This window comes from Myodes glareolus, chromosome 4, assembly GCF_982192425.1.
Source record: "Myodes glareolus chromosome 4, mMyoGla1.1, whole genome shotgun sequence".
Classification (NCBI taxonomy): Eukaryota; Metazoa; Chordata; class Mammalia; order Rodentia; family Cricetidae; genus Myodes; species Myodes glareolus.
Window position 1 is genome coordinate 43,161,036 of NC_142029.1, and position 19,160 is coordinate 43,180,195.

The 19,160-nt window shown below is 41.1% G+C and overlaps 1 protein-coding gene across 2 annotated transcripts in view; it reads left to right on the forward strand.

The window, feature by feature from the left end:
• The window catches only part of Bckdhb (branched chain keto acid dehydrogenase E1 subunit beta), a 185,155-nt gene that overhangs the window by 34,065 nt on the left and 131,930 nt on the right, over nt 1-19,160 (forward strand). For both annotated transcript variants that reach the window (XM_048435762.3, XM_087905446.1), the window contains exons 4-6: nt 10,686-10,819; nt 11,034-11,189; nt 13,318-13,426. In XM_048435762.3, the coding sequence (XP_048291719.3) occupies nt 10,686-10,819; nt 11,034-11,189; nt 13,318-13,426 (399 nt within the window). The remainder of the gene's footprint in view (nt 1-10,685; nt 10,820-11,033; nt 11,190-13,317; nt 13,427-19,160) is intronic.

The window sequence follows — 19,160 nt, forward strand, 5'->3', positions numbered from 1 at the left end:
CTCCAGCTGTTTCTTCTTTGCTTTGCTGGTGCTCTGCACTGTGGCTGTCCGTCAGGGCGAGAAAAGGACTCATTGCTAGTTCAGATTTGACCTTCTACTTCTTTGGCAGGAGAAGTCAACTTCTGGTTTTATTTTGATGTTTGGCATTGGACAGATGACATCATTAGAGACAGTGCCCTATTGGGGAGGCAAAACTTCCTTTGTCCTGTGTCCTTTACAAAGTAATACTGTCGGGAAGTGGTACTGTGATCTGATGCATGCTTTCCCACAAATATGAAGTTGATACAATGTGTGAACAGACATCTAGCTGATATTCCACATCTATTTTCACTGAGTTGAGAGATTATGAAATTTAAGGGGGCACAGCAAAATATAGGTAAATGACATGTGAGGTGGACATTTTTTTCTTTTACTCCAATTTTCTATACCAATATATTTATCTGAAACATCAATTTTTTTCCCCTTATTTTAATTTTTCAACTCTGAGGATCAAACATATTAGGCTCTCCCACTGAACTACCCCGCCCCAATTGCCTAAGGTGGTGCTAATTTGATTTACAGCAGAGGAAGTATACCTAATAAATAGTTACCTAATAGATAGTTATCTAATTTATCTTTTAGAAACAGACATCTATTAAATGGTTTCAGTGTGTGGTAAGTGGCAGGCATGTGCACTATTATCCTTTGTCATTTGCTGGCCCCATCCAGTCCTTGCCGAGGGCAGGCTGGCTCCTGTCATTCTCCATCATCTCTCTAGAGTCTTCAGAGATGGTCTCTCCAACATCCCAGTCACTCCGTTTCTTATTTGTTTTCCTTCTGGGCATTTCATTCTTGTTCCTGTCAATAACAGCATTCTCTCTGTCATCTCATTTTGATGCTTCCCCAAATCTTGAGCTCAGCCTTGAACTTCTCCAGCTCCCTGATTCAAGGACTGCCGCTCTAGTGATCTTTTGACGTAGTAGGTTTTTTTCTTAAATTATTTCTTTTAAAATAAATAATATTTTCTTGATTATTTCAGAATTTCATATAATATATTATGGATCATATCTATTCCCCTCCCCTAACTCCTACCAGACCCACCTCCTTTCTCCTCAATACAACTTTGTGTACTTTTTTTGTTTTAAAGTCCATTGAGTAAAATATATGCTGCCCAAATACCCTTGGGTATTAAGTATTAAGTCTGTCTTGAAACATGGTTAACCTACTAGGGGTCCCATCCTTAAAGAAGACTGACTCAGCCACTCACAGTAGCTATCTGTCGCCAGGAGCTCCTTTCCTAGGGGTGGGACTTTATGCCCACCTCCCCTCTGCATGCCGAGACCTTATTGGCTCTTTTAGTTTTGATTTGAAAAATTTTATGTTACATGCTGGAGAGACGACTCAGTAGGCAAATTCCACGAATTTGATTTCTAGCACCCACAAGGCAGCTCATGGCCACTGTCACTCCAGTTGCAGGTGATTTGACACCTTCTGGCCTTCGAAAGCCCCAGGCATGCATGTGATGCACAGGCAAATGACAACCTACGGGAAATAAAAGTAAATAATTTTAAAAGTTTACTTTGTGTGTATGGGTGTTTTGAGAGCAAATATGTACATCACATGTGAGCTTGGGACCAGGGGAAGCCAGAAGAGGGAATTGGATTACCTGAAATTAGTGCTATAGATAGTTGTGAGGCATCATGTGGGTGCTGGGAATTCGGTTTGGGTCCTCTGGAAGAGTGCTTATCCACTGAGCCCTCTACCAAGTCCAGTTCTTAAAGCCACACATTTTCCCCTGTCCTGTTTCTGTCTTCTCTGATGTTCTTTCTTCCTTTTATCCCCATCTTGAATTCTATATAATATTTGCTTGTTAAAATCCAGTTCTAGTTAAATCAACCTGGATGTCTAAATCCCAAGGATGCTGAACTGAGTGCCGCTCTCGGTTTGGGCTCAAGGCAGGTAGTGACCTCTGCGGACCATCCTTGCTGCCTGGCTTCCAGGCAGGCTCCTGACTCATTCGTCCTTCTTACTTCAATCCCGCCTTCCCCACCTTCACTCTGCTAACCTGTTCTGTGGGTGTAAGAAGAACACTTGTCTAGTGCACATGAGACCCCGAGTTGGGTCATTAGCACTGCAAAAAAGAAAGCAGGGTCTATTTAGTTTAGAGTGAATAAAAAGGTAAGTAGATGCCACCGAGAACTTGGGCAGGCTCGCCTTCCCTTGCTGCTCCGGTCCCTGTGTGGGTCCCAGTGCTTGTGTGCTGCTGGCATCCTTCTGGATCTGTGTTAACAGAGGTTTCTGTCCCACCCAGTCCTGCAGTCATTCAGTCCCAAAGAAACACACAGAGGTCTACATTAATTATAAACTGTCCGGCCTAGTAGCTCAGGCTTCTTATTAACTCTTGTAACTTACATTAGTCCATAATTCTTGTCTGTGTTAGCCATGTGGCTTGGTACCTTTTCCAGTGAGACGGTCACATCTTGCTTCCTCTGCATCTGGGTGATGACTGCAGACTGACTCTTTCTCTTCCCACAATTCTCCTGTTCTCATTGCCCCACCTCTTCTTCCTGCCTTGTCGCCTCTCCTATACTTCCTGCCTGTCTACTGGCCGATCAGCATTTATTTAAAGTACAAGTGACAGGGTATAGACCATTGTCCCACAGCAGATCGTGAGGGATGTCAGGGTGCTGTTCAGCCTCCCCTGTCACCTGCTCCAAGGTATGGTCCTAGTTGTTACCTCTAGCAGTTCATTTCATTAATGTTTCTCAGACCAGTTTCCCTTTCTCTGCTGATCACTTCTATTGGTCTGCAAAGTTGTTATTTCTTCCATCCTAACAAAACAATTTTGTGTTGACAGGGCAGCTGTAGCTACCTGATGTAACTCTGGCTGGCCTGGCGTTCCCTTTGTAGCAGCCTGGGTGCAATAAGAATGCAGGCTGAATAAGCCATAAAGACTAGGTCTATAAGTAGTGGTCTGTGTACACTTATGCATGGCCTCTGCATCAGTTCCTGTTTGCAGGTCCCTGCCCTGGCTTCAGTCAGTGAGGGACTGTTACCTGCAGTTTGTAAGGTTGAATAAACCCTTTCCTTCCAAGGCTTTGGCCACCTTGTTGATTTTTGGACCTGTTGTTTCAGCACAGCAGTAGAAACCCTAACTAAGACCTCAGATGACTATTCTTTGCTCTTTTCTCCCTTTGCTTCCCTCAGTTCGCCGCTAAGTAATTGTACTTCATCCCAGGCCATTAATACATAAGGTTGCTTCTGCCAAACACATCTCATACTCAGCAGTCCTGTGATACGCTACCTAAATATCTCAGGCATGACGCACACTTTCAAAACAAAACTTTGGAATCTTAGCTCGAGAAGCTTTTTCATGGCCTTGAATTTATTTCTTTTCCCTCAATTACTGGCTATGGTGTCTTTGACTTTGTGTATTCTTTGTGTGTCTCTGACTCATCTTGCAGGCTCTTTTCATCAGCGGATCCTTTGACTCACTTTTGAGAATACATCTCACTGGCCCATTCTTCCCACCTCCTCTGCTGTTAGGCTTCTCTGTCTTTCACTGCAATGTTTCAATATCCTGCAATCAATCTTGCTGAGCCTCCCTTTGCTGTTTATAGACTATTCATAGAACACCAGCCAGAACGACACTGAGGAGAAGGGGCTCAGAGTGGCCTGGCTTTGCTCTGTGACTTCCTCTTTCTCCCACTCACCTGCCTTCTGACTCATCCTCAGTGTTTACAAGGGAGGGCTTGATGATGCTGTGGACTTGACAGGATCCGGACTCACCTTGGAGATAGGCCTCTGTGCACACCTGTCGGGGATTATCTTCATTATGTTAACTGATATGGGCAGATCATGTTAATAGGGGGTGGGATGATTCTGTGTCCTTAGCACCCTGGGCTGTGTAAGTAGAAAGTGAGCTGAGCCCTGGCATGCATTCCTCACTTTCTGCTTCTTGACCTTGATTAGAATGTGACCCACTCTCTCGAGTTGACTTCCCTGCCACGCTGGACTATAACCTGGAACTGTGAGCTACAATAAACCTCATTTCTCTTAATTTGCTTTTGCTAGAGTATTTGATTACAGCAATAGGCTTTTAAAGAAAGCAAGACAAAGGCCTGGAAGGCCCTGCCTGACCCACTCTGCCTCTCTCTGGCCTCTTCGTGTCAGCTCATCTTTTGCCACTGTTTTTTTTCATGTTCAGATGACATACTGTCATAATCACGTCACATATTGTAATAAACACATCACATATTTTACTCAACTGTTTTTATTGTAGTTTCCCTTGTCTAGAATGTAAGCTTCAGCCGTGAGGAGATGAGGTTTTTGTTTACCTAGTGCTTGTTAGGTTTGGTCAACTTTACATAAGCGTAGACAAACCTAGGAAAAAGAAACCTCAGTTGAGAAAATGCCTCCATGAAATTGGCCTGAAAGTATTTGTGTGTGTGTGTGTGTGTGTGTGTGTGTGTGTGTGTGTGTGTTCTTGAGTAATGCTGTGAGATAGCCTGGGCAAGTGGTCCTAAGTTGTTTAAAGAAGTAGACTGAGCAAGTCACTTAGAGCAGACCAGTAAACAATGTTCCTCATTGCCTCTTGCTTCAGATCCTGCCTGGAGCTCTGTCCTAACTCCCCTTCCAGGGGGATTGTGATCTGGACACATAACCCAAATAAACTCTTACCTCCCAATATGTTTTCAGTCATTGAAAGGATCGGTATTGGCTCAGGGCCCCTAAAACCAAGTTCTCATCATAAGGGAGGTTTATTTGCCCCAGAGGGACAGAGGGAAATTTATTTGACCCAGAGAGACAGAAGGCGGGGAATAAGAGACAAAGATAGGAGAGTGAAGATGAGGGAGAAGGGGAAGGGAACAAGGGAGAGAGGAATATTTGTTCCTGAGTGAGGAAGGGTTGCCTCTGGCTAGAGAGGAGACAGACATGGCCTGTGGGAAAATGGTTGTTTATAAAGGTAAAATGGGATGAGGTGTTTAATAATTTAATTGGTTATGTTTATTCTAGTAACTAAAGGGGACTTTTGATTGCTGGACTTCAATACTTTGATAGCTAGACTGTGGTAGTCAGCCTCAGGAAGAGGAAGTGGTCAAATAAGGGAATAGACCCTGGTGGCTAGCTTTAGGATTACAATCCAACAGTTTTTAGCAAGGCATAGGGAATGGGGGAGAAGAGCAAGACCTGCTCCAGCCTTGTTTGCCATGCTCAGTCTGACTAGAGTCCCTTCAGTCATGGTGCTTTTAGCACAGCCATCGAAAGTAACCTAGGACAGCCCTAGCATGGAAAAAGGTGTTAATGTAATGGTAAGTACTTTATGAACATGAGAGAACTATCAGTGTGAATAAGTTTAGTCTGTTTTGCATCCTGACTCTTCTGTTGCAGATAAGAACACAACCTTAGGTAATGTAGCAATTTGTGGCGCTAGCTATCCTGATCTGTCTTACCCTGCTCTGCCTTGCCTCACAGCAACCGCTCTGGCTGTTTGTCCTGATTCATCTATCAGGATGTTACGTACATGAACTTTACAGTGGGTAACTGCTCTGTGGGAAACAGGAAGTCATCAATTGTGTGTCTTATTAGTGCTTTTCCCACCAGTCAATCAATATTAGGCAGAAGCCAGAAATAGATTTTTAGTCACGAGTTCATGTTGAAGCATTTTCTCTTGGAGCATATAAAAACGTCATTGGTTAAACTGTTTCCTTTAAAGTAAGAATTCTGAGAAATTTACCTTGTCTGTGCTTTCTCTACCAAGAAGAAAAGTCCTGTGACCTTGAAGCTGCAAGGGGCAAATGAGTGGGCGCTGCCTGTTTGGTTAAGGTGGCTCGGACTTGCTGGACCTGGCTCCCACTGGGAGCATCTGGGGTTTGTGTTCCTTTGCGACCACTCAAGCAATAGGATCAATTCCCACCCCACCCCCCAAATTATCCAGGTACTTACAGTGGAGTAGGGTGCTGCTGAGGTATAGATGTCATAGGCTCAGGAGACAGTCTCAGATAATTATGAGTATGAATCACACATTTAAGTTTCTACAGCTGTCTTTAGAGTTGCGAAGCACAGGATGTGTCTAGTCGGCATTTCAGCACCTGCCCGACTTGTGACTCACGTTCAAAGGGAATGATTGAGCTGAAAGTGAATTCTGCATACCAAGATGAACTGATATCCTGGGCTATAGAAATGGAGGATGAATACCAACCAGGTCCTTCCCTGAATGTTTGGGTTCCTGATCAGATTTCTGAAATTGGAACATGTCATAAAATGCTGATCGTAGCTGAGAAGCGGTGGAATTCTAACTGAGATGTGAGTAGTGTATTAGTAAGTGTACACAGGGGTTTGAAGGCAGAGCCAGATAAGAGGTTTATCAGGCACCTCCTACCCCAGCACTCTCGTTTCTGGTCCTTCCCTTTTGTCCACTTCCTTGCCAAGACTGTCATCGTCTGTCTGGTCTATAAATACTATATTGATAATTTTTCCATCCAATCTCCTTCATCAGGGAGACGGGACTATAATTTTATCCCCCCTTTTGTATCTTTATCTGGTAGTGGCATCAGGGCCATGCTGGTTTCATACAGAGTTCATGTGGTCGTTTGAGAAAGATTGCTGTGAATTCTGCTTTAAAGCTGTGACAGGATTGCGTAGAGAATCCATTTGACCCTGGACCATTTGTAGCCTGGGAGTTTGTGTGTATGCACACATGCGTTTGTGGTTGTACGTGTGCGGAGGCTGGAGGACAACCTTGGGTGTCAGGCCTTAGACATCCTTCTCCTTGTTTCTGAGATGAGATCTCCCACTGGCCTGGAGTTTGCCAAGTACCATAGGCCATCTATCGTACTTTTGGGGATCTTCCTGCCTCTGCCTTCTGACTGTTTGGAATTATACCAATATGCTTGCTTATTTTAATTTTTTTCATGGCATTTCTTTTGCTTATATTTTTCCCTTTCCCAGCTCCTCCCCACCTCTCTACTTCATGTTTTTTCTATTTAAAACTCAAAAATCAACCCCCCTGAAATCAAAAAACAAAGAAAAACCCTGTAAGATGGGTGTAGGGGTGGGCAAATAAAAAGCACCCCCAAATTGTGAGTCCATTGTGCATTGGCCACCTACTCCTGGTCATGGGCCCTGCTTCGGAGTGTGGTTGATACATCCAGTGACAGTCAACTGGAGAAAACTGATTTTCCCTTTCCCAGCAGGTATCAGTCACAAATAACTTCTTGGTTAGGGGCAGGATAGCCTCTCTCCATGCTGGGATTTTGTCTGGTTTGGACTTATGCAGGCCTTGTGTATGCTGTCAGTCTCGGTGAGTTAATATGCGATCAATCATGTATCAGGAAGACACTGTTTCCAAGGAGCCGTCTACCACCTCTGGCTTTTACACTCTTTCTCCCTCCTCTTCGGCATGGATTATGGAGCACTGGGGCAGGGGTGGGGTGTCGATAAGGATCCCATTTAGGGCTGAGTGCTCTAAAGTCTTGGACTCACTTCACACTGTTCAGTTTTTGGTCTTTGTGTTGATTGCCATCTACTGCAAGAGGAGTCTATTCTGGTGAGGGGTGAGTGATACTCCGATCACTTCCCATCCTCTGACTCTAAGGTGAAGTGTGTTTCTTGGTTGCAATAGAAGGATGAGACCTGTTTTCAAATCCAGTCGTTTGATCGGTGACTTTTTAGTGGGAGAATTGAGACCATTAATATAGAGAGTTATTGATCAGTGTTTATTAATTCCTTCATTTTGTTGTTGTGGGTGTGTTCCCCCTCTTTTGATTAACTATTCTTGGATTATATATTCTTTGTGTCCTCGGGTATAGTTAACCTCTTGAGACTGAAGTTTTCCTTCTAGTGCTATCTGTAGAGCTGGGTTGGTGGACATAAGTTGCTTAAATTTGTTTTATTGTGAGCTGCTTTTCTTGCTCCATCAATTGTGATTGGTAGTTTCGCTGGGTAGAGCATCCAGGCTGGATCTGTGGTTTTTCATGCTTGTAGAACATCTATCCAGGCCTTTCTGACTTTCAGAGTTTCCAATGAAAAGTCATCTTGAATTATTTTGGTAGGGCATATGCATTTAGAGGCCACTCATCTCTTTTAGATTTTCCAGTTTAAGGAGGTATGTTTTGTTTTTAAACAGGGTCTCAGCTTAGAGCTCTAGCTGGCCTAGAACTTGCTTTATTGACCACATTGGCCTTGAGCTCATAGAGATCCACCTGCTTCTGCTTTCTGCATGCTGGTGTTGAAGGTCTCTGTGACCATGTCCATCTAATGGGATATGTTAAGGTTTGTCATAATGATTCTCTAAATTTCCTTGGTATCTGTTGTAATTTCCTCTTTTTTGGTTAGTTTATGGACATGAAAACCTTATTTGTCTTTTCAAAGAACTAACTCTTGGTTTCTTTGATTCTTTCTTTTCTTCCTCTCATTTTATTAATCTCTGTCTTCCCATCTACCATTTCTGGGATTGACTTGCTTTTGCTTGTTCAAAGCATCACTTATTTATTTGAGATTTCTCTGATGGTACCTAGAAACTCCTACTCCCCCCCCTCCCCCCGAATTTCTGCTATGTTGTGTTTTTCCTTGCGCTTAGTTCTAGGAATTTTTGAATTTCCCTCTTAGTTCCTTTGGTGACCCACTCATCATTCCATAGTGTACTCTTAAGGAGACTAGGATTCCATACTCCCTTGTTCTTGTTAGTGGACACAGGAGAGATTTCTGCCCAGCTCTTTTAACATGCGGAGGTTGTTTTCTACTGAGTTGTATACAGAGGGTTGCGCAGGTACAGGTGTCAGTGAGTTCTGGATTAATCGGTGCATAAATGAGATATATGTTCTTGGTGTTCAGTTATTGGCCTCTTTAGATGATGTCTTTGACACCCATCAATATAGTCTGTCCATCTGGAGTCTTATAGTCTCTGACACAGAGTGGCCAGTCCCTTTGGGCCAGACTTTTAACTGTCGTCGTTTACTCTGGGTCCCTTTTTTTTTGAAGTTCAAGTGTTCAGTTTATGTCTGCTTTTAGTTTTCCAATGCTTCTAAGACTTAATTGCTTTTTGCCTGGAATTTTATTAAATACAGAAAGGTTGGTTTGAAAGAAACAACATTGCAGTTATTTTCAGTAGTTCTGTAAGTTGAGATATAGAGCTTAGTCATTCAGTTCAAACACTTTTTATGATTTCCATTTTTTTCTTTTTTGAGCTGTATATTAGAGATATGCTTTTAGTAAGCTTCCTAGCACAAACTCTGAGATCAGAGAAGACTGGGCACGGTCAGGGTGGTATGGCCAGAGACCTAACACAAACTTCATTGCATCTTCCTTCTCCTTTTCCTTTTCTTTCCCTTTCTTTTATTTCTTTTTTTTTTATTGCTGTGATGAAATAACCTGATCAAAGCAGTTTAGGAGAGAAGGACTGTCCATCATAGTAGGAAAGACATGGCAGCAGGCTGGAAGGAGCCGGAGGCTGGCTGGTCACCTTGCATCTTAACCCAAGTACAGAGGGAAGAGGAAGAGGGATGACCTCACAGCTTGCCATCAGAAACCTGTTTCATTCAGAAAGGCTCCACCTTCTCAGGGTAGCACATTCTTTCCCAACAGGGCTGCTAGCTTGGGCGTGAGGTTGGTGGGGTGAGGTGATGGTTTTCAAGCCATGAGCCCAAAGGGAATATTTTACAATCAAACCACAGCAAAGTAATTAGCTAGCTTTCTTGCTTCCTTCCCTTCCCTTCCCCTTTATATTTCGTTTTTCTCTTGAATATTGGGGCTTGAGCCCAAGGCCTCTTATATTTTAGGCAAGAGCTACAGAAAGCCACAGCCCCACATAAAGATTTCCTTACTTCTTTTTGTTACTGACTTCTAGTATAACCCCACCAGGGGACATACTCTTATAAATAATTCTTACTGAATTTGCAATTTGACAATGTCATACATGTCCGAAGTACATCCTGATTCTACTTCCTATCCTCTGTCTCCACTTCTCCCAATAAGTCTCTTTTCCACATCCAAGTCGTTTGCTCTGAGACATGCTGGATTTGATTTTAATCGTTTGGTAGCGCAGGATATGGCTGGTCCATTCCTGTCATTATTGGAGTTCTCGGCGTAGAAGCTAGCATCCTGCGTATGTCAGATGAGTCCCATCAGTTATTGTGTTATAGCTATATTTTAAAAGCCCCTTCCTTTTCTTTTTGTTGTTGTTGTTGCCCAGATAGTATCTCAAAAATCTCACACTGAACTATGTACTTGCTCGTGCCCCCACTTAGTCGTGTCAGTGACTCCAAACTGCTTGGCGCTCATTGTTCTGTGTTTTCTCAAGTCTTTGTGAATTCAACCCTTCAACAATATGAATTTTGCCCTATTAAGTCTGGCAGGGCCTTTCCCCTTAATGTCTGCCATTGGACAGCGTGATGTCTATTTTCTCTTGTTATGGTTTTTACTGTATAGACTTTTAATTATGATTTTCCCATCAAATAGCAGGATTTTGCTTTTCAAAAGAAAACCTCAGTGTGACAGTGTTCCCTTAATTGGCATATTTAGGTTTGTTATGTTTCATGCTGTTATGTTCTGAACCAGTTACACTGCGGTCTACTGTTTCTCTACCTGTTTCTTCATCCCACCCAATTACCAGATGTATTGTATATTACACTGCTTTAATTTGCTACTTTAGATTTATTTTCTATTTCTTTTCTTTATATTATTATTATTAATTTATGTTTTTAAAGGAAAAGATAGAGTGTTTAACACCCCGTTGTGTGAACAAGGAATTGTTGGATTTGGGATTGGAATTGCCGTCACTGGTGCTACGGCCATTGCGGAAATCCAGTTTGCCGACTATATCTTCCCTGCCTTTGATCAGGTAGGTGGCTTCTGCTTTGCTGGGACAGGCATCTCGATCCCTGAGTGTTCAGACACTGGCTCTGCCCACCCATCCCCGCCTTGCCTTCAGCACCTGTTGCCTCACGGTGGTGTTCACAGTTGCAATAGAAATGCATTTGAAGATCCAACGGCATGCTTTTAGGATATGCGCTGGGCAGGAAAGAGTCACTGTAGCGTGTCCCTTCCCTCTGCAGATTGTCAACGAAGCTGCCAAGTACCGCTACCGCTCTGGCGATCTTTTCAACTGTGGGAGCCTCACCATCCGGGCCCCGTGGGGCTGTGTGGGTCACGGGGCTCTCTACCATTCTCAGTGTCCGGAAGCCTTTTTTGCCCATTGCCCAGGAATCAAGGTATTCTTGTTTACTTCCTTTATTTGGTCATCATTTGATGTTTCCACCTTCGCTTACGCTGTTAGTGTTAATCAATGACCTTCCCTGAAGGAAGACAAACAGGACTTTGGAATTGATAGGAAGTTAACTGTATTTGTGAAAGGAGGGTAGCGTTTCTTTTTAAATTAACTTGCTGATGCCCAGTTTTCTAGAATGTTTTTCCTGAAGCAACACTGGCATGATGCTGGCATTAATTGACTACAGATTTTAAGGTGTATGGCATTCTCCTAAAGCTCCAGTTTCTTCTTTCTCGTGTGTTTTTCTCTTTGAACTCTTCTTGAGGTACATTTAATAAAACCCACTGTTCAGTCAATATTTACCTCAAAGTTATGTGTGTTTATAGCTCAGTTTTCAGTTTTTACGCAGACAGAGAGAAAGCTGTTATATAGATGGGAATCTTTTCCAATCTAGAGTATAGTAACTTCCCAGTCTTCTTGGAAGAGTCTTTCTCCTGTAATAGCATAAGTCTTTTGATGTTGCAAATGTTTCATGTGTTTGTCTCTTGATATTCACCATACAACTTTCCAGGGAATCATAGAAACTCACAGATGTGTTAACCAGAGAAACATGTTTGTTTTTGACAACATTTATCAATTATCAATATGTTTATATTTTCCTTATTTTTTTTTCTGCTGGCTCATAATAGTAAGGTGTGGCCCAGTTGAAGGGAGGCTGCATGCTTTTCTGATAAAAGCTAGAAATGGGAGTTTTGGACAAGAGCCCCTCTGAGGCAACACTTATTTTTGAGTTTGAACTGGATGTTGATCATACTTAATGTTTACACCATATGCAAGAGTTTTTAAATAACAGAACTTTTAATCTTCTACTTCTTATTTTTAAACTTGAAATATAAAACTTTATATTTTATAAAAATATAAAACTTGAAATATATTTTATATATAATATAAAATATAAATATACATACTAAAAGGCTAATACAAATAACTATATGAAGAAAGCGAAGAGAAACTGAAGAGAAGCATAAAGGCATTGTTTAATGAGGTTAATAAAGAGATTTATACAGTTTTATTTATTATTATTATTATTACTACTATTATTATTATTTTTTGACTCAAGGTTTCTCTTTGAAACAGCACTGCCTGTTCTGAAACTCACTCTGTAGACCAAGCTGGCCTCAAATTCATAGAGATCTATCTGCCTCTGCCTCTGCCTCTCAAACAAACACCTTCAAGGTGTTTGATCTTTGTCGTAGGTCCAGGCTTATTCTAATAATTCTTCCAAAGTAAAGTTTGTTCTTACCCCATTCTTTTAAAATCATGAAAGCTTAGACACAAAGTTGTGATTTGAGAAAACATGGTCAAGAGTGTGGTCTCCTGTGTGTATCAGAACTGAGTAAGAATCTCTGTCCTAACACGATCTGTGACCTTGGCAGTTTCCTTACCCCTCTGAAGACAACAGTCTCTGTTTCTAAGTGGGAAGAAGAATAGTAGCCACTTCCTGAGGTCACTGGGAAGGAGAGATGAAATGATCCTCTCAGAGTGCTTTGCCAAGTTATATCATGTACTTCCTGCTGCCTCTCATCCTCTTCAGCAGCCCCCTCCTGAGTCTCAGAGCCCTTGCCTGTCCACTGTCCACTGTCTCTAGTCCACACTAGAGATGTGGGCTAGCCATACTTTCTCTTGTCTGGGCAGCTGGATGCTGTAATATCTGGTCCCCAAAATTCAGTGGATCGCCCTTTCCCTTAGGATGCAGGTTGCAATTGCCCATTAGAACAAAGGGGACTGTGGCACTTCCATTTGCAAGTGAGAGCAGAGTGTTAGTAGGAGGGGTGGCACTTCAAGGTGGACACTTCTCTTTAATTTCTTTTTATGTGCCTTGCGGGTTCTCTTTGAGCTATGGGCCAGGTGAGGGCCTGGAAGGAAGACTAGTATCTTAGTTATCAGGACATGGGAAGCATTATAGAAATACTTGTGGACAAAGAGATTTCTGAGGAACTGTGGTGTAAATTTTATAATAAATAGAAATACCCAGTCTTCTAGTTGAGTTGGTTACACTTGATTGGTTAAATCTCAACCCTTAGAAGTGAGTTTACTGGGGTGTACTTTACTAAAATTGTTTGTTTTTGCAGGTGGTGATACCCAGGAGCCCTTTCCAGGCCAAGGGTCTTCTATTGTCATGCATAGAAGATAAAGACCCGTGTATATTTTTTGAACCTAAAATTCTTTACAGGGCAGCAGGTAAAGATTCCTTACATTTTGTTTTGTGACTACCCTGGCTTTCTTTTACACGGTTAACATTTTAGATATTTCTCCTCCCTTGATTTCCCCTTTCCCTTCGGATTGAGCTCTGTGACATTTAACTTTGTCCTCAGATGTAAACTTTAGAGAAACCCATCTAGTTAGACTCTGATTGTGGAATGCGAAATGTTAACAAGAATAAAAGATCGTGTTGAGTTTTGTTTAGTCATTGTGGGCTGTATGGGAAAGTGAGGACACTTGTGCTACATGACATTGAAAGTCCCCTTTAGAGACGTGACCCTGAAGTTTCTGTAGGCCAGGGGACTCTGTGGTGAAGCAGGTACTGTTAACGATGGGTGGTGATATCAGTCTTCCCTGGCGGTCTTGGTTACCCTCCCTGTAGCTCGCCATCATAATTCTATGAGCACACATCTGTGACTGTTTATTTCTCAGCTGTAATGGAAAATTGAAATATCAAATGATTTATTCTGTCTAAAGTGTATTCCCACCCCCCCTTCAATTCAAGAACATTACTTTGGCAAGTTAGCTTTAAAACTACATGTCTTTGTTGTGATGTAATTTGTGTACACTAAAATACACAGCTATTGTGTTCAGTTTGATGGTTTTTTTGACAGCCCCGTATACTCAGATAGCCACTGAACAAAACAAATGCAGGACATTTTAATCAGTCCTGCAAGCCTTTCCCTGTTTGCTTTCTGCCTGTCCATCCGCTCAGCTGTAAGCCTAGTTGCTTTCTGATTGTGATTAGATTAGCTGTTCATGTTTCTGAGCTTTGTGGAGATGGAGTTTTACATATGGTCTCTGTGTTGTCTTCTTTTTCCCAACCTAGTGTTACAGAGATTTCTTCCACGTTATTGCCTGTGTCTAGTTCATCTCTATTGCTAAGTAGCAGTCTACTATGTGAACAGTCATTGTTGATTATTGTTACTATTGTGGTAATACTGCACAGCCATATACAATATTAGAACATTATTTAGTAAATGAACACTACCCTTAAATTGTATGAATAGTTATTGTTCATCATTATTATTACTGAATATATTTGTTATTCTTCTAAGAATAATTGTTTCTACTGAGGAAAGTGGGTTACTTCCTCTCCAACAAGCTAATGACCCTTAAATATTATTAATACATTGCACCTCTAGTTCTGGCTGTTAACATGATTGTTAATGAGTTAATTAGGAAATGCATCTTGGTAATGAAGAAAGAAGGTACCTGGAAATTGGAGGCGCCTGCAGTTTTGTTGTATTAGTATAAACTTAAGTGAATATTCATTGTATGAATCCACTGTCATTAATTGAAGGCTTATGCACTGGGCTCTTCTTTCACTTTTTCCATTTTGTTTTTGGAAACTGACTTGTATGCTGGTATGGTGTTGTTAGAAAAGAGAGATTTCCCCAAATCTGAAGTACTGTTATTTACATAATTCTTGGAATTGGTTTTTTTTTTTTTTAAAAAAAAGGCTTCTAGACATAGATTTCCTTAGGAAGCTAAAATGTCAGTCATCTAAAAAAGTTACCTGTTGTCTCTCAAGAATTTGGCAGATTATTTTCACTTTGTATATGTATTGTCTATACTATGTTATTTTGGTTTGTGTATCTGTGTATTACTTAGGAAGCATATATTCCCTGACCATGAACTATTCATTTATTTGAGTACAAGTTAGTTTTTTTCTTTATATGTCTCTGTTCTCTTACGAAATGTTCACATAGATTTCTGTTTTTATTTTAGTTGTTTAGGAGAATTTTTTATCTCTACAAGTGGGACTGCAGTAAAAAGAACTTAATTTCCCTACTAAGAAGAGGGCCTTGATTACATGTTGAGTAGGGAGGGTAACCAAAGGTTTTCTTTTAACTTGAAGTGCAAAGTTACTTTTAAATTTGTTGACCTGTTTTCTGTGATTGGTAAACTGTACTCTTTATGGCATTGGGCCCAGTAGAGTTTTCTGGCTTACTTTCCAGATTTAGTTTGAGCATTGGACACATGTGTCTTTCAAATCTTAAGTTAGTTATATTCTTAGTGACTAAGCTTATGCCATGTGATAGAGTGTTGCATTTTGTTTCTGTGTAAAGTTTAGGATCATGAGTCATAGCATTTTGTAACAAGTTTACCCACTAAAGCCCCATAGTCATGTATAGTTTAGACACAGATTAAAAATAGCAAGAAGTCCCCCTTTCATTTCCTTTGTTCCCAACTCATTCCTTAGCTTTGGTTCTGTGTATTTATATTTCTCTGTACACATGACGAGGTGGAACATACTTGTTTTATGAAGCATAAAAACAATATAAGCACGTTCCTGTAATTTGCTTTGCAAAATCTTCTATAAATTTACAAAAGTCTATAAATGTATAGGCTATATATTCAAGTAATAAAGAGCAAGCTATAAATAGTCTACAAATAGCTTTTCTTTAAAATATATTTCTACACTGTACGGTGGTGGTGCATGCTGTTAATCCCAGCACTCGGGAGGTAGAGGCAGGTGGATCTCTGTGAGTTTGAGGCCAGCCTGGTCTACAGAGTGAGTTCCAGAACAAGCTCCAAAGCTACACAGAGAAACCCTGTCTCGATAAACCATATATATATATTCTTTGGGAACTTCATATATTGTGTTTTGCTTATATTCGTTCTCACTCCTACCCACCATCCCAATTTTGTGATTTCCCTACCCTCTTAAAAGCCCATCAGGTCCAATTTGTGGCACTTATATACTCCTGGGTATAGAGCTATGCATTTTCGCTTGGTGGATGAACCCAGAGTCACACCTTTAAGGAAAACCTTGCCCAGAAGCCATCAACAGCCAATAGCTCCTCATTTTCAGGTGAGGCCTCTTGAGACACACATCCATCAAATAACTTTTCGTACAGTTAATTTCTGTCAGTTAACTTAGGTGTCATTGATTTTCACTTCATAAAATATGTGCCTTACCCTTCCCTTTCCCCTGCTAATGAACATTGAAATGCTTTTAAATTCTGGTTGTTTTAAACAGTGTTGCAAGAAAAGTATGTTTATATGTGTTTAAAAGTATGTGAGAAAAGAAAATTAGTCTGCATTAAAAGCATCTCTGCACAAAAATTTATAAATGTGTAGTCTGTCTACTCAAGTACTAAAGAGCAAGCTATAAATATTCTATGAATAGCTTTTCTTTAAATACATATTTCTGTTAGTTCATTGAGAGAATTAATTTGTTAATAGAAAAAATAAACATTCTTTTGTAAATTAGAAACTCATAAAATTGGTGCCAAGTTCTTTCCTGCTTTTTTTAATCCCCATGTATTCTTTGGAGCATGGAGCTTGAAGGCAATAGTATCTTGCAGTCATTTTTTCCAGGGGCCAGCGGTTGCTACTGCCTCTCACGTGCAAATATAAAAGACAATATTGGTTCTGTACTGAATAGGTACCCACAATTGAGAAAGTTCCAGAAAGCTGGATGTGGCGGCACACACCTCTAGTCCCTCTACTTGGGAAACTGAGGAATAAGAATGACTGAGTTCAAGGGCAGGCAAGGTTACATAATAAGACCTTCCAAAAACCTAATCAATATGCCCAACAAAAATTCTAGAAGCACTAGAAACCTACTCTTAACAATGGTTGTGGGGATGTGAAAATGTGCCGGAAATGAGTGAGTTATTCAATGGTTTACCAACCTGCAAAAGCATGAGGCTGTGCCTCATGCCTGAGATAACCTGAGTCTCTAGGGACAACTGTTTAATTCTTTTTTGGGGGATACATTTTTAAAATGTGTCACTAAGGCAGAAACCAGTGTTTTGTGGAGAAACATGAGTACTCATGATTGTAACTGCATGAGTGATTGACAACAGCTGACTTGGGAATGTGGAAGCGTTTTAGGGATAACCCAGTTTGTTAGCTTGTGTTTGGTTCATAGGTGTGTATCAAGCTGGTAGACAGGAAAACTCCATGTCGAATTTCCCTTCTTCTTTCCCGTCTTACCTGCCTTCCCTCCTTTGTATGTGCGCCCCATGTGCTGCAGAGGCCAGATGAGGACCTCTTGGGTCTGGTGTTACAGGTAGTTCTCAGCTGCCTGATGTGTGTGCTGGGATTCAAAACTGGACTCTCTATAAGAGCATTAAGCGCTCTTAATCACCAACCCTCTAGCCCCTATTTTTTTTCCCCGGTAAGAACAACGTTACTTAAACTAAAAATCAAAAATTCTGAAAAGGTGCACCAATTTATTGGTGCTTCTTTCTTACCAGTTTACAAACCAGTGTCCCATTTTAAATTGGCAGTTAACATAAACTTTTTGTACTTTAATTCTTGTGCTAAGCGATTTTTCTCTTCCCAGCTTTCTATTGCTGATGTTTAGTGAGTATAATTTAGTTTTTAATTATTTTCTTTGCCAATTTCCTTTGTGTGAAGTTTACATATTTTTCCTTGCTAAAGAAATCCATTTGAAAGTAAAATTCAAATTTAAATATTTATTACTTCTTTGAGAATTTCTTACATTGGATTTTTGATTATATTCATCCCATCCCCCATTCTTTTCTTTATCTACCCCCAATTTTACTCACACAACCCACAACCTATGCTTTTTTTTTTTTAAATAAATCATCAAACATCATTATTGTTGCCTATACACTGGTGTATGGCCACCTGCTGGAGCATGTGAGACCTGCTGGGGCCACACCCTTAAAGAAAGCTATTTCTCCTTCAGCATCTATAACTTACCAATAGATCTTCAGCTATGGGTGGCCCTGCATCCCCCCTCCTTGCTGTGGTTTTGTTTGATTTGAGCTTGCATAGATCTTATGCATCCTACCACAATCATTGGGAGTTCGTATGTGCAGATGCCCTGTTGTGCCTGGAAAATGTTTCCCTTTGCCTACCTCCTCTGGCTCTTAGTCTTTCAACCCCCTGAGCCTTGGAGGAGGGCACTGTGACATAGATGCACATTTAGGCCTGGAAACTCTGCAGTCACTTGTTCTCTGCACCTTGACTAATTGTGGATCTCTGCTTTAAGCACCAGTGATTACAAAAGGAAGCTTCTGTGATGAGGTTTGGGAGATGCACTACTATGGTTATATTGAGACATCATTAGGAGTTGGTTCAGTGCTGTGCCACGTTAGCAGAGTAGTAATGTCTATGACTTGTCTAGCCACTGGTTTGTGGCCCTGATAACTGTGCCATGTATGGGTTCCATCTTTAAACAGGTTTTAAGTCTAATTAGAAGGGGTTGGTTACTCCTGCGCTATATGTACCACTGTTGCACTAGTCTGTATGTCTTGCCAGGCTTGTAATTTAGCTCATGGGGTTTACAACTGGATAAGACTGAGTTGTACTTCATTCCTCTAGTAGCGTACCTAGCACTTCTGTTATGAATGCTAACCAGTAAGGATTAAGCTTTCAGGTTGGTACCTGCTTGATCTCTCAATGTTCTCTGACTCAAATATATGATATCTTCCGAAATAGTCTTGCCACCAGTTCTGGAGGGTAACTAAGAGCAGCAGTAATAATCTATAGAACTTGGGAGTTTATAGGACCTAACTGGCTAAAACTCTGAGAGAGGCAACCCATTCCTGACATTGGTTTTTATTGGTTAATGTCTTAGTTACAGTTTCTATTGCTTTAAGAAACACCACGACCACAAAACAATTTGGGGGGAGGAAAGGGTTTATTTGACCCATACTTCCACAGTGCTCTTCAGCACTGAAGGAAGTTAGCACGGGGACTCAAGCAGGGCTGGAACCTGGAGGCAGGA